The 15,084-nt window shown below is 38.0% G+C and overlaps 1 protein-coding gene across 2 annotated transcripts; it reads left to right on the forward strand.

The window, feature by feature from the left end:
- Positions 1-395: 395 nt before the first annotated feature.
- On the forward strand, positions 396-9,620 carry LOC149028835 (Calcium-binding EF-hand family protein). 2 transcript variants are annotated; one of them, XM_089139128.1, is made up of 5 exons: positions 396-939; positions 1,048-1,094; positions 8,685-8,860; positions 8,946-8,964; positions 9,290-9,620. In XM_089139128.1, the coding sequence occupies exons 1-5, from the start codon at positions 582-584 to the stop codon at positions 9,392-9,394; spliced, it is 705 nt and encodes a 234-aa protein (XP_088995254.1). In that variant the 5' UTR covers positions 396-581; the 3' UTR covers positions 9,395-9,620. The 2 variants fall into 2 exon arrangements, with proteins under 2 accessions (XP_088995254.1, XP_088995259.1); XM_089139133.1 differs by lacking the exons at positions 8,946-8,964; positions 9,290-9,620 and having other exon boundaries at positions 8,685-8,864.
- The last annotated feature ends 5,464 nt before the right edge of the window (positions 9,621-15,084 follow it).

A 15,084-nucleotide genomic window follows, 5' to 3' on the forward strand; every position in this document is an offset into this window, starting at 1 on the left:
TGTATCAGACGATTAGCTGGACTATTTAAATGTATAAGACTGAAGCAAAATCCACAATCTTGCCTCTCCAACTATTCAGAGATGAAGTGACAATTCTCCAGCTTCTACTTCAATCGAGAGATGACTTGAATGTAATTTGACTTCTATTGACCTATGAAGAGAAGACTGGGTGATTTATCAGAAAGAGAAAAAGGAAGTAGGGGATTCACAAAAAAAATGGGTAAGAAGCATTCCGGTTGACCCAGCAGGGTGACTGAAATGGGCCATTTGGTCAACGGTGGACTTTAACATTTTTTATTTATTTATTTATTTTTTAATTTTTTTTGGGTGAAACGGTCGACTTAACACGAGGGGATAAGTGGATAACTTCATCGTAAGTCGTAACGCGTTTAACAAGTCTTAGTGTCTTACATTCGTCGAGGTTTCATAAAACTCAAACCAGGCAGGCAGAATTAAATCGTCACGGAAACTTTGAGAGAGGTTACTACAAGAAGAACCAGTTTGTTCTTCAATTTACAGGCTCAAAGGACTACATAAAACCCTAGATTTCTTTCCCTCAGTTCTTATCTCCTTTCCTATCAATGGCTTCGTCTCAAAACTATTCTCCTTCTGCACCTCCTCTCCCAGAATCTTACAAACAGGAATCTCTCTCCGACTCTCATAGGTATCATGGCCATCAATCCTACGCTTATTCTCAGCCCTATTCTCAACCACCCTCCTATGAGTATTCTTCAGTTCCCCAAGCCGGTAGTTATTTTCCGCCAGGGACGAATCCGGATATTATTAGAAACTTTCAGATGGTTGACGGGGATCGAAGTGGGTTTATTGACGACTTGGAGTTACAGAGGGCTCTTTCTTCTGGTTATGAGATGTTCAGTCTTCGAACCATTCGGTTCCTTACGTTTCTTTTCAAGAATCCCGTGGGGCCTTCGAAGATTGGTCAGATTTTACCGCCTTACTACCCTTTGATTTTAGTTTTCCCCAATTCTCATATGCTCTTTTCGAACTTCCTTAATTTTTTTTTAATGTTATTTCTACCTTAAACAGGCCCTAATGAGTTTGCTGCGTTATGGAATTGTCTGGGACAATGGCGAGTGAGTTATCTTATCTTACTTTTTTCCCTCTTGTTTGATGTAGACACTTGATGATTGTAATATTTGATTATTGTATCTCTGCTACTAGAATTTTTCTTTCTTGGTTATACTGATCACATGTGATGCAAATATTTCTTAGAAAGCACATCCTGATAATTAGATACTTGAGCATGTATTTAGTTCAGTTTTGATTCCTTCATAGTTGGAAACAATTCCAAGAGTTTATGCTGTTTTGCAATTTCAAAATCTTCTTGGGAATTGGTTTTGATGGGATACAACTTGAAATTATCTTTGTAATTTTGATTTTCTGATCCAAATAAAGGACAAAGTTATCCAGATTTTGATGGGATACTATTTGAAATATGGTTTGGATTTTGAATGTTTGAATACAGCGAACAATGACATTTATTCTAGACTTGAGGTTTAATAGAAAATAGGTAAAAACTTTATATATTCCGTGGCAATAGCTTTGCATGGATAAATGTTTTCAAGGAACCTATGTTGGTAAAGACTTGATATAAAAAAAAAAAAAAAAAAAAAAAATTTTGAGACAAGCTTTCTATAGCTCACTTTGAAGCCAAGGCACCCTGTGAGAAGTTGAGCATGTACAGTTTATTGTTAGCATGTGCCGAGAGGAGATGATAGACAGAAGATGAAATGCAAATGTTTATTCTCTGGGGCTATGCCACCATGGATTCATTTTTGGGTAAAGACTATCTTTACAAAAACTGACCGTTTTCTCCACGATTGTGGTGGTGTGAGTATCTGTGACAGATCAGGACAGATAATTAAGATAAGGTAGCCAGATCATGTATTCCTTCAGACACACAAGTTGGAATATGTAAGCCTGAACATACTCTGGAAGATTTCCAGTGTCTTTATGTTGCTGGAGTGTTTTTTCCTCCCCATCTTCTTCTCATTTAGCAGATGATGTCATGTTTAGAAACCAGACAACCACAAAACAGAGCTACTCTTTTTTGTTCACAATATTTCTGGTTCTGGCTTGTTTTCTATAGAAGGATTGCTGAAAAGTATCACTAGAACTGGATTCAGAACCATTTATAAGTTAGACCTCCAGTCTATCATGGAAACAAGGGTGATATTGTCATCTTATATAAGAAGGGATGTATTTATTTATCAAGCAACAAGGTTGTTCATGGGTTCATTGCATGGCCAGTTTTGCTAGCATTACAATATATAATGGCTGATTTGGCTTCCTCATCGTCATCACTCTCAATAAATATATAGTTATAAAAAAATTGTATATCTGGATATTTTAATCCAAAAAGGAGGAAACACGAATCTGATTAAACAATGCTGAATAAATAATGCATATCTTATTATAGAGAAACAAATACTTGAGCATATGTCAATCTGACAAGCCCGCCTCTATTTATAGTAGAGATTGAGTAGAAGAAATTAAGGTACTATCTGATGTGTGACTAATAAACAAAGTAATGAAAACCCAGGGTTAGTTTCCAGGATCTACAATTACAACAACTTACTAGGGTTTCTTAAGGTTTCGGCTAGGGTTTTAGAAGGGGCTAGGCTGCTGGTTCTGTAGGTTTTAGGTGCTGTTAATGGTAATTTATAGGCTAGGACAGAATTTGAAAGGTGGGGAGGGAGTTTGGTAGTTTTTTAGAAAATTCTGGAATAATTCAAAATGCTGCAACTTCTCTGTGTGGAAGATGAAGTGCAGAAAATTTTCTACTCCGAAACTGGGCCTGTTATGGTTAGATTGAGATTAGATCTTAGTTCTACAGGTAAGGGCAACTCTATTAGAGTTAGAATAGTCTTGAACTGACTAAGGAATGGGGTAATCCTATAAGTGATAGGATATGCAGACCATGGGATGGAGGAAGGGTAGGGGAGGGCTTCGGGTGCTAGGGGAAGGAGCTGGAACCTGCTAGGACAGCAGGGGAAGGGGTGATCTGCAATGGGATTAGGGCTGCTCTGAAGGTTTGAAACTAAGTGGGAAGGGTTGAGAAAGCTGCAGACAGAGCTGGAGAAGATAAGTTTGGGAATGGGGTTTCTTACTTGTGATTGAAGACTTGCAGAAATTCTGTGTTGAATGCTTAAATCATTGAATGAAGCTTTTGAAGATTGAAGAATAAATCACACAAAACCAGCCGCAGGGTGTCCCTCAGGATCCTACAACTTCTCAAGTCAATTTCTCAAACTCTGGTTTCATTCAATAATCAAGTCTGTCCATTACAAGAGTGACTCAGGTTATCTATAGCCACTCAACTTTAAATAGTCTCAAAACTCTTTCCTAATTTGAAACAACTCAAAATAGGACATTTTTAAAGGAAATAACTTGACTCTTATAAGTGACACTTACCATATTTGGACTCTCATATTTGGACTCTAAAACCAACTTAAACTCCTTAAGATAAGGTTTTTTTTTATTAAATTAGGAATCTTATCCTAACAGAATGATAACTTTAATTAATAATTAATGACCAATAATACCTCAATGCCTCGAGACTCTAAATTAGGAAATAAATCTAAATAAACTAATTAGACTAAGCTTGGTCTTGAATGGTACTCGATCTAGGGGTAGGAAATGACTAATCTACCCCTTGGATGGATTCGGTTCTTCTTTGTGGGCCTTGGCTAACGGGTGGGCTTGGGCCCTAATTTGGGGCTGGCTAGGGCTGGATACATTAGCTCTCCCCTTATTTTATTCATTCATCCCCGATGAGTGGTGGTTTTGTGTTGGCTCTATTTTCACGTTCTTTGCTTACCTTGGCCCAAAGTGCTTGTAGTCCTTGCATGGCCTTCCTAGTGCTCTCTTTGGGGGAGTCACTAAGATAGGATGGTTGGGGCTTCTCTGATTGGTGCAGAGAGCTTGCTTGTGTGCCTCTTCATTGAGCTTGAGAGGTAGGAGTGTGATCTTCTTACCTTTGTGCTTGAAGGTGCAAGTGTTCTCCATATTTGAGATGGTGACATCATTATCATAGAGCCAAAGTCTGCCGAAGATAATATGTTACAACTTCGTATGGACAATATCACACCATATTTCTTTAGCATATAAATGGAGGTTTACTAGCACTAAGCACCTGTTGCAAACCTTCACGTTGGCACTATTTTGGAGGGCTACTTTATATGGCTGTGGGTGCTTCTCAGTCTTTAATCCAGTCTTCTTTACAAGTCTTTTGAGATATCGCTGAGACTGCTGCCATTATCAACAATGTCTTGTGCTAGAATAGTACCAACTCTAATCTTGGTGTTGAAGATACTACTCTTCTAGTCTTCTGATTCAGTTTCTTCTGCTAAGATCTTGGCTAACACATTAAGGTGATGTGGCCCTGTCTTCTCTTTAGTGCATGGTGTGTCCAAGTCTTTTTCCAGTGGGGGCATATACCACCTCTTCCTATGGTTAGAATCAAACACAACAAATTCTCTTTTCTGAGGGCAATCTCTGGCATTATGACCTTTCTCATGGCAAAAAAACATCCCCAGGGTCAATAGTAGTGGGAACACTCCTCCTATCATCCCTCCTAGGTGGTGGTGCATTAGGGCTGGTGGTGGATGTTGGTGGATGTTGGAGAGGGTAAGGGTAGGGTCTTTTTTGACATCCTGACTTGTTAATTTTTTTTGGAGGCAGCAAGGCTTGCCTTAGGGGCTTTATCAAAGAGGTCTCCTAGGTTAATTACATCAGTAACCCCCAATTGTAATTGAATCTCAGGTTTGAGTCCCAATATAAACATAGTTATGGACTGTAATGGGCTGTCAATAGTACCAATCCTGGAGACCAAAGTATCGAATTGCTGAATATACTCAGAAACAGTTAGGTTACCTTTCTCTAGAGTGTGGAATTGCTCTTGGAGCCTTGCCTTGTAATATCGTTGAAGGTATCTATTAGTTAGTTCTCTTCTCACCTGGTTCCAAGTATGGGGTTCTCTGTTGTTTAGGTAGAGCTCTCTTGATCTGGTATGCCACCACTCCCTGGCTGTACCAATTAGTTTAGTTTTGGCCAGTTGCATCTTCCTCTCTTCTATTAGGTCATACCACTCAAAGTAGTTGTCAAGTGCTGCCCTCCAGTCATATAATATCTATAAATCAAGGTTCCCATTGAAATCCTTCAATTCAAGCTTCACCTTATGATGACTTGCTTCCCTTCTTGGTTCTTGTCCTCCATTGAAGTATGCCCTCATATAATCTTCAAATGATTGGTGTGTGCGAACTGACTGCCTCCTTGGTGGAACTCTATCTAGTTCATACCTTTCATAGTCTTGGTCATACCTTTCATAACATGGGTTCTCATGCCTAGATTCTCTGTATGACCATTCCTTTTTCTTGATCTTTGAGTTTGGTCATACTCTGGGTCATCGCCTTTGTACCTTCTTTCACTTCTTCACCATGTGGAACATATACTGAGGAAGTTATTCTAGGGGGTGGAGGAGGTTGAGTTAGTGCTTGATCTGCTGCCTTGGTCTGTTTTAGGTTTGTAATTTTGTTGCTCATCTCAGTTAGTTGCGCAAGGATCTGCTGCAGTTGTTCTCCTATTTCTGGATTATCCATGGTGATGTGAAATTCCTAAAGGCTGCTGAAACCTGTAGCTCTGATACCACTGATTTAAACCCATGATTAGGGTTAGTTTCCAGGTTCTACAATTAGGGTTACCTAGCTCTGATGCCACTGATGTAAACCCATGATTAGGGTTAGTTTCCAGGATCTACAATTAGGGTTACAACAACTAACTAGGGTTTCTTGAGATTGCGGCTAGGGTTTCAAATGGGGCTGGGCTGCGGGTTCTGTAGGTTTTGGGTGCTCTTAATGATAATCTACAGGCTAGGACAGAATTGGAAAAGTGGGGAGGGAGTTTGGTAGGTTTTCTTCTGGAAAAATTCAAAATGCTGCATCTTCTCTGCAAGGAAGATGAAGTGCAGAAAATTTTCTACTCCAAAACTGGGGCTGTTATGGTGAGATTGAGATTAGATCTTAGTTCTACAGGTAAGGGCATCTCTATTAGAGGTAGAATAGTCTTGAACTGACTTGAACTGACTAAGGAATGGGGAAATCCTATTAGTGATAGGATATGCAGACCATGGGATAGAGGAAGGGGAGGGGAGGGCTTCAGGTGCTAGGGGAAGGGGCTGGAACCTACTAGGACCGTAGGGGAAGGGGAAGGGGTGATTTGTAATGGGATTAGGGCTGCTCTGAAGGTTTGAAACTAAGGGGGAAGGGTTGGGAAGGTTGTGGACAGGAGCTGGAGAAGATTAGGGTTTGGGAATGGGGTTTCATACTTGTGATTGAAGACCATTCTGTGTTTAATGCTTAAATCACTGAATGAAGCTTTTGAAGTTTGAAGAATAAATCCCACAAACCCAGCTGTAGGGTGTCCCTCAGGGTCCCACAACTTTTCAAGTCAATTTCTCATACTTTGGTTTCATTCAATAATCAAGTCTGTGCATTACAAGAGAGACAGGTTATTTATAGCCACTCAAATTTAAATAGTCTTAAAACTCTTTCCTAATTTGAAACAACTCAAAATAGGACACTTTTAAAGGAAATTACTTGACTCTTAAGCAAGCTGACACTTACCATATTTGGACTCTAAAACCAACTCAAACTCCTTAAGAAAAGGTTTTCCTTGAAATTAGGAATCTTATCCTAACAGAATAACAACTCTAATTAATAATTAATGACCAATAATACCTCAACATCTGAGACTCTAAATTAGGAAATAAATTTGTCTCAATTAATTTGACTGAGCTTGGTCACCATCAGTACTCAATCCAGGGGTAGGAAATGACCAATCTACCCCTTGGATGGATTTGGTTCTTCTTTGTGGGCCTTGGCTCAAGGGTGGGCTTGGGCCCTAATCGGGGGCTGGCTAGGGCTTGATACATCACAAAGAAGATAACTTTCGGAGAATACTGCCCTCATACCCATATTACAATGCATTGAAATAGATAAAGCACCTTTCTTGGTGGAATTATATTATTCTGGACCAAGTTGTCAAGCACGCCTCTCCTAGGATTAGGCAAAAGGGCGTTTTCTTCTTTTTAAATCACGAGAGATGCCTAAGAAGGCATATATTGAAATGCATTAGATTCCGATTGTAAAGTATCTATTGTTTGAACCTATATGCATATGTATAATGACGCTACATGTGATCAAATGTTAAAATAAAAATAAAAACAAAAAAAATTGAAAGAGAATAAGTTCTTGACTCAAGTCTCACACTTTCAGGGAGGGAGGGGGGGGGGGGGGCCGGGGGGAGTTCTGGACCAAGCCTATATTTTAAATGCTGAATTTAAACCATACAAAAACAGCAAAATCCACATGGACACGCATGGTGTATACATTTGTCATTCTACCTACTAGAGGTGTAGAATGCCAAAAATTGTAGATGCTACATAAAATTTTAAGCAATTTTTGTTTGAAGGGAAAATACCCGTTAGAATATCAATTGAAATATGGATGCACCCTGTTGTTACTCTTTTGAACAGTTGAAATTCATAAAGAAGAAAGGGGAGAAGTTGAACAGCTTCTAGAAAAGAATGTATCTGTGACATTGTCCAGTCCTTTCTCTGTTTTTCAAATTGGTAATTTATTAATCGAGGGAGAGAATTAACATACAAGAGCAATAAAACATAGGAAAGTTGGAAAATATACCTAGTACCCCGAAAGATACAATAACCTTACTTTACAACAAGGGGCAAAAGAATAAAAGTAAATGAAGTACTAAGATCTCGTAAAGGAAGAATACTAGAATGGGAAATGCCTGTATGGAAAACTCATCAGCTATGGGAAATGCCTGTATAGAAAACTCATTAGCTATTTCATTACTCCCTTGGCTCCAGTCGAGCAGAAACATATGCTAAAGTGGGTCAAATGTTTATTCAAATGGACCATTTTCTTAATATATTTACTCTGACTGGACCATTTGATATCATTTTCTTCAACCAATATGTTAGGAAAATCAGCTCTGTTTTGCACCTGCAAACCCACTTTTACTGATTCATTGCTCTAGCTGAACTGCCTTTTTTCTATGAGATTCATGCTGGCTCCAAGAATCATTCCAGTAGCATCTCTAACAAATCCCTGAAACCCTGACACATCCCAATGGAGGAGGCACTACGTATTCAGTACTTTCTCAATAGGCGGATTTTGATCTTATAATTTGATACCGTTCATGAAAAGAAGCCAATGACATTTCCTTTAATACAAGGTGAGCTGCTGCCCGGTGAGCAACTTCAGTACTGATCTTCATCTTCTGCAGCAGCAAAAAAGCTTCTTTCTTTTCTTATGCAGCTTAATATTACGTTCCTCCCAAAAGCACCAGAGTATCATGCATGATCTACCAAAGAAGTTGATGCTCTCATTGAAAACTTAGGATGATTTCTGTCTCTCAGCGGGGAGACTGAAAAGCTTCCTACCCCCATCCCAAATAGAAAATAAATAAAAATAAAGTTAAAAAGGAGCATCTGATCCACTTGTATGAGTCGGCCTTTTAGGCCTACAAAATGAACTTCCTAATGTGCTATTCGCCATTTGATGACCACTCGAAATTAAGTTGCCTCTTGTTTTTTTCTTGTTGGGTGGACGTTGATGAATGATGTGTTCTTGTGTTGGCAGGCCATCTTTCAGAGTTTCGATAGAGACAGGAGTGGAAAAATAGACTCAATGGAACTGAAAGATGCTTTTTACAGTCTTGGATTTGCTGTGCCACCTTCTGTTCTTCAACTTTTGATCTCCAAATATGATGATGGAAGTGGCCGTCGGGTTGAACTTAGTTTTGATAGCTTTGTTGAGTAAGAAATTTTCTGGATAAGCACTATATTATGTATTTGGTTACTAACATCTATGTATCTAATATGTTTTGGGGGGCTTGTGCAGATGTGGGATGATCATAAAGGTGAGCAACATTCTTTTTGGACTATATAGGAGTAGTCAAGGTTAGATTTTCCTTGCATCATCAAGATGCAGGAGAAAGCATGCCAGCTCTGCAGTCAGCTGCATATTTAATGTGAATGACAAAACCCTGGTGGGAGCTTCTAAGATACCTAAGTACTTGAATGTAACACAAAACTTTGACACATAAGATTTGTGGGCGTTGCTGGTTTAAAGTAAAATTATAAGATTGTAGCAGAGCAGCTGCATCTTGGTTTTCACTTTTTCACTTTTTCTTGTGATTATACTTTCTATGTTGGTAAATTTGTCCCGTGCCTTTTCTGTTCCAGGGTTTGACGGAAAAATTCAAGGAGAAAGATGTGCGCTACGCTGGGTCAGCGACTTTTAGCTATGATAGTTTCATGTCAATGGTTATCCCATTCATTGTACCATAAATCAGGTCTTGCTTTTAATTGTCATCCCATTCACTGTACCATAGATCAGGTCTTGCTTTTAATTGTATCTATTTCTTTTCGGTATCTATTTTGTATTTTTTTCCCGTTTGGTTGTGGGAAGGGGATGTATATAGCAGTTGTCTAATTGTTTCTACTTTCCACAAAATGTTTTTGTATGAGTGAGAAAATTGTCTGTATATTAGCAAAACGTGTGAAGTTTCTTTTATGATTTGTTTTGCTTCATCAGATTGATTTTTAGGAAAAGTTTCCCCGACAGCAGAAGAGACTATAAGGTGTTCCCAATAAAAGCACAATTGCCCATGTACAAGACCAAGGATAGCTTAATTTGGACACCAACTTCAAATGGAAAGTTCATTGTTGCTTTAGCTTATAGAGACAACTAATTCATTCAAGTCAAACCCCGTCAATGATTTGGTTAAAACTTTGCACTTTGGCATCTACATTTGGCACCAAGAGTAATCTTCTTTGCTTGGAAGCTATTTCATCAAAGAATTCCTACACCAGTGTTACTCAAAGAAATGGGATGTAATGTCCCAATACATTGTCAAATTTGTGAAGCAACTACAAACGACATGGATCATATATTTCTTAAGTGTACTTTCAGCAAACAGGTATGGCTTTTAATCAGTTCAAGCATTTGGAACAACAATGAAGGAATACAGCAGCAAGTACTCGGCACTTTTGCAAAAGTCATTTTCAAACCCGAGTTTGCTCACAAATCTTTTGATACATTTGAATTGTCTTTCGCTGATCTAGTTAAACTATAATAATGTAATTCATGCAAGAAAGTTGAGCACTCCTTGGAGCATTGTTCAACAGGCTTTTCAGCTTACTCAAGACTATCAAATGCAGAAAAATGAGGAAGGCTTAGTCAGAGATAAGAGAGAAGTCAAGTGGTCGGCCCCCCCTGAAGTCTGGCTAAAGATTAATATTGATGGATCAGCTAGAAGGATACAGAATCACTCTATACAAGCAGGTTTTGGTGGTGTTATCAGAGATTGCAAAGGTAGAATGCTGCTTGTTTTTATCAAGGATGTGGCAATAAATCAGCAATTGAAGCAGAAATTGAGGCTCTTAGTAAAGCTTTATGTTGGGCAAAAGATTTGGGTTTATCAAATTTGATAATAGAGGGAGATAATCTGGAAGTAATCAAACTGATTCAGCAGCAAAGTAGAGAACCTGCTTGGAGAATCAGATCTGTCATTCTTGATAGTAGAAATCTAGCAGCTTCCTTTGATTCGATTGATTTCAAGCACTCTAAGAGAAGGTAACTTTGTGGCAAACTGCTTGGCTTCTAAAGGTGCAAAGACACAACAAAACTTCTAGAGCGATTCTTCTCCTCCTTGTTTTCTTGTGTGGCCTTTACTTTTTGATAGTTTAAATTGTACTGAGGATTCTCTTTTAAATAAATTACTGTTTCACAGAAAGAAAAAAAAAAAAAAAACTCTCCAAGCAGCATCTTATGGATTCTTCTGTATACAATGAGACAGAAACCATGAAAAATTGCTAATTCGTTTGCCTCTCTGATTTTCTCTCTCTTACCTAGACGTTATTTGGAATGTGGAATGTGGCTTGTGTTGAGTTAGGCATGATTGTGGGAGGTTGTACAGTGAAAGTCAACCTAGAGAGGTGGGGTGAATGATTAATAATTATGCAAATAGATGTAACAAATATATGAGGCCGAGGTTTATAGTGGTTCAATCCAATGAAATTTACAAGGTCAATACAGATACATCTTGGTAACAGAAAACAAGAAAAAGTGGTATAGGGATCATCATTAGAGATTGGGAAGGAAAACCACTAGTGGCATCCTCCATTCCTAACTCTTTCTCTTTAGTGATTGAAGGAGAAACCAAGGTCATGCGAGCAAGAATGTTAGAAGCTATTGCAAATGGCTTTGAGTTTGTTGAGGTAGAGACAGATTCTCAGTTACTTGTGAGTTATCTATGTGAGTCTGACTTACCTCCCACTTTTATCCTATCTGTGATAGAAGATATCAAATTCATCAATAGTAAGTTCTTGGGCTTTAAGTCCAGTTATATTTTTAGGAGATCCAACAATGTTGCAAATCAACTAGCTAGGAAGGCCTACTTGGTTCAGGGTCCAAGTTATTGGCCATGTTCATCTGATTGGATTCTGAGTCTCTGTTCAGATTCCAATCATGTCTCTATTTCTTAATGAAAGTTTGATTACCAAAAAATAAAAAATCCAATGGAATTTATGGTTACGCAAAAAAAAATAGAAAAAAAAATCCAATGAAATTTACGTTCACTATCTTCTAGTTCTCTAAAAGGATTTTATTAGTATGTTCCCTTTGGGATATAATACTTCTTACTAACATCTTTGTCTAGTGTAAGGGTGTCAATTGCGTATTGAAACCGTTTAACCATATAGAATTGCACCGTTTAAAACCGCACAGTACGTACCGTACTATTTAAAATTCGATACAGGAACTCATATTGTCGGTATGTACCGAAACCATACCGAATTGGTATCGTACCAAATCAAGGGATATAAATGTAATTTTATAATGAAAACATTTTACCTTTACTCTATCTATAGTTTTTTTTTTTTTTTTGTAAGATACCCTATCTATAATTCCCTATTTCAGTTTTTTGTTTTGTCATTTACTCTTCTTCTTAGATTTACTTACTTTGTCTTTGTTAGTAGCAAATTCTATCAATTATTTGGTCGCAATTTTATTAGGATCTTATGAACTAATAATAAAAGTGGCATGGATTTGTTTGTACAAAAAGTGTACCACACTAGATACCATGTTTAAACCTTTTTTCGTACCAATTTAATATCGAAATCGTACCAAACTGTTTTTGCAAATACTAAAACCGTATCGACCGTGTAAATTTGGTACGGTACAGTTTTATTTTTTGTATTTAAAGTTGGTACCGTACCAAAACTGTATCAAATTGCTGAAACCGACCAATTGATACCCTTAGTCTAGTCAGGAGTAATTTTGCAAAGTCCTTGATTTGAGGCAAGATTACCCATAAAGAATAATTAAAGTAAATAAATTGCAGTCACTTACAAAGCCTAGGGATAATACGTTGCTGTAAGATGAATTGAATCGGAATAAAGGTGGAGGCGAACACCAGGTGAACAACCTTAAGAAAAAGTTCAACCTTCTTACGGGCACTGAAATCCGAAAAGGGATTTTGGACCTTAGGATGAGGGTAGAATATGAGACAAGTATCCAAATCTGGAAACTCGTGCCTTGGAGTGTCTAACTTTTCCACCCCAAGCTATTTTAAAACCCCACATATTTGGTGGGACTTTGTGGGAAAATTGGAAAAAGTAAAAGGTGGGACCCACCACTATTATTTTCCACAAAATCCTTTCCTTTAATTTTCTTCTCCCGCACCCCTACACATGGGATCCACATGTGTTTTTTTTTTTTCACCCCACATTTGCAAACCAACGCAGCCTAAATGAATTGAATACGAAGAGAGCCTCAAGGTTTTCTCCAGCCGGTGTCCACCTTAAGATCAACAGTACAACCTTCTTCAAGAGAGGAAATGAATTTAGAGAGAAAATGAATTTCGAAAAGGATTTTGGATCTATAGGATGAGGGTACAATTATGAGGGCTTATCACATCTTGGAATTCGTGCCTTGGAGTGTCATAATGAACCCCATTTATAGTCAAAAGATTGAGTCAAAAGGGGTTTGCATCGGATAGAATATGGTGATATTTTTTTAGTCACAGTTGTCTTTGGGGTCTCCTTGTTGATCAAATCATTCTAGCCGTTGGAGACTACTTATTACCAGCTGTCGGCTGATTAGAGGGCTTTTACGGTACTTAACATGGGCTCTCTGGAATGCATGTAAAGTTAGGTTGCCTATCGCCAAATTTCGGTGGTTTTGATTCATGGCAAACCGAAACTCAATTTGTGAGATATTGTCGATTTTTTTGGCAATATCTTGCGATATATTGGTAAAATATCGATATTTTGCCGATTTCTTGCGATTTTAGGCAATTTTTAGTAATTTTTAGGAGATTTTAGTATCAATAGACAATCTTACCAATTCTGTCCTAATAATTCAAGACTCAAAACGTGATTAGGGAGGAGAATCTACATACAATAATTTCTAGAAATAATTCAACGTAAGAAGACATTTTATAGCAAAATCTTCAAGATTAATGAGCAATCTTACCAATTATATCCTAGTGATTTAGGCCTCAAAAGTCAACTTGCCAAATGTGGTTAGAAGAAGAGTATATACATGAAATAATTTAAATTATGAAGGGATTTTGTAATAGAATCTTCAAGGTGAACGGGTAATCATTCCAATTACGTCCGAATGATTTAGGTCTTAGAAGGTAACATGTTAAATGTGGCTAGGAAGGAGAATTTAAATGGAAGAATTTATAGGAAATAATTTAAATTTACCAAATATTGGCATCAAATTAGGGTAGGCATCAAATTTGGGCTCAAAATAACCAAAAATACCCCCAAAAAAAACAAAATCCCACTCAGGTAGCAAACCAGCGAACTTTAGCGATATTTCACACTCTGCTGGAATGGTGTCAGTAGATAGGCATATATTGCTCATGGTTGATTGACACTTAGACCGTGGGCCTTTTTAAGGCTTTCTAGAGATTTTGAAATTCCATGTAGACCCTTAAACACTGACCAAGTAGTTCATTTTTGGCACATATAATTAGTTTCTTCAAAACCCTCACTTGAAAGTTTCATGCAATTACATGTACCACTTTCCTAAACTATGTACATGGTCTTCAAGTGTAGTCTTTTCTTCATTATTGAGCCTTGAAATTGTACTTGCCCCTGGAGATAAACGAATCGTTTTCCATGCCTTGTGCCACATCCCACCCTAGGCATGTCAGGTCTACCTGAGCTACCTAGAGTCCCACACACAGATCCCCCGTCGGACCATCCAATACAATACCATAATCGAACATTATTTATAATATCCACACCATTGAATAAAAGATATTATGAAGTACTAGGTAAACTGCATAGGTAAATATAAGATTAACTATCATTGAACATTTTTAATATGTTATTCTCTTTTATTCGATGGCATCCAATGTATAATGTTTAAAACAGAGTTCCGATTATATTGCCAAGTATTTAACTACATTTATGAATGTACCCAACTCTATGATATGTGTGAGCCGTAAGAGCATGTATGTGCTCACATCGTGTAATGGCATGAAGGTTCCTCTGTTTCCACAATCCCCTAGCTCCACCGCAATTGGGTCACCACTATCACTAGGACTATCTTGAGTCTTGTAGCACCATTTGAAGAGAAGAACTCTCAAGGGATGAGTCCCACCAAACTCGTGAGGGGAGACAATCACATCCAATATGTATGATATGTAGTCAGTATATGCTATCCAAACATGTATTTTAATGCAAGTCTCTAACTATTGTATCACGCTTTAACGTATTCCTCTATGGGAGGGACACACTCAATCCACAAAAATGAAAATGCATGACTAGGGATTTAGGATAAGGCCACACTCTACACCAAGATTGGGGTCAAGGGTATCTCAATATGTTCATGTCACATCTCATCTCATCTCACCACCTCACCACTCTCTCATCGTCACTCATAGAAAAGAAAATGCACGACAATTGGTGTAGGATTGGTGCATGTCAGGGGCTTGCCAAGCCCAAATGTGAGTTCTCTA

This window comes from Hakea prostrata, chromosome 1 (genome assembly GCF_041222555.1).
Source record: "Hakea prostrata isolate BN-2017 chromosome 1, UWA_Hpros_2, whole genome shotgun sequence".
Lineage (NCBI taxonomy): Eukaryota > Viridiplantae > Streptophyta > Magnoliopsida > Proteales > Proteaceae > Hakea > Hakea prostrata.

Bases quoted from the DNA above. Each gene is read 5' to 3' on its own strand.
- LOC149028835 (XM_089139128.1), top strand. From the start codon at position 582: ATGGCTTCGTCTCAAAACTATTCTCCTTCTGCACCTCCTCTCCCAGAA. The intron at 940-1,047 runs GTCAGATTTTAC...TACCTTAAACAG, and splicing joins CGTGGGGCCTTCGAAGATTG to GCCCTAATGAGTTTGCTGCG. The intron at 1,095-8,684 runs GTGAGTTATCTT...TTGTGTTGGCAG, and splicing joins ATTGTCTGGGACAATGGCGA to GCCATCTTTCAGAGTTTCGA.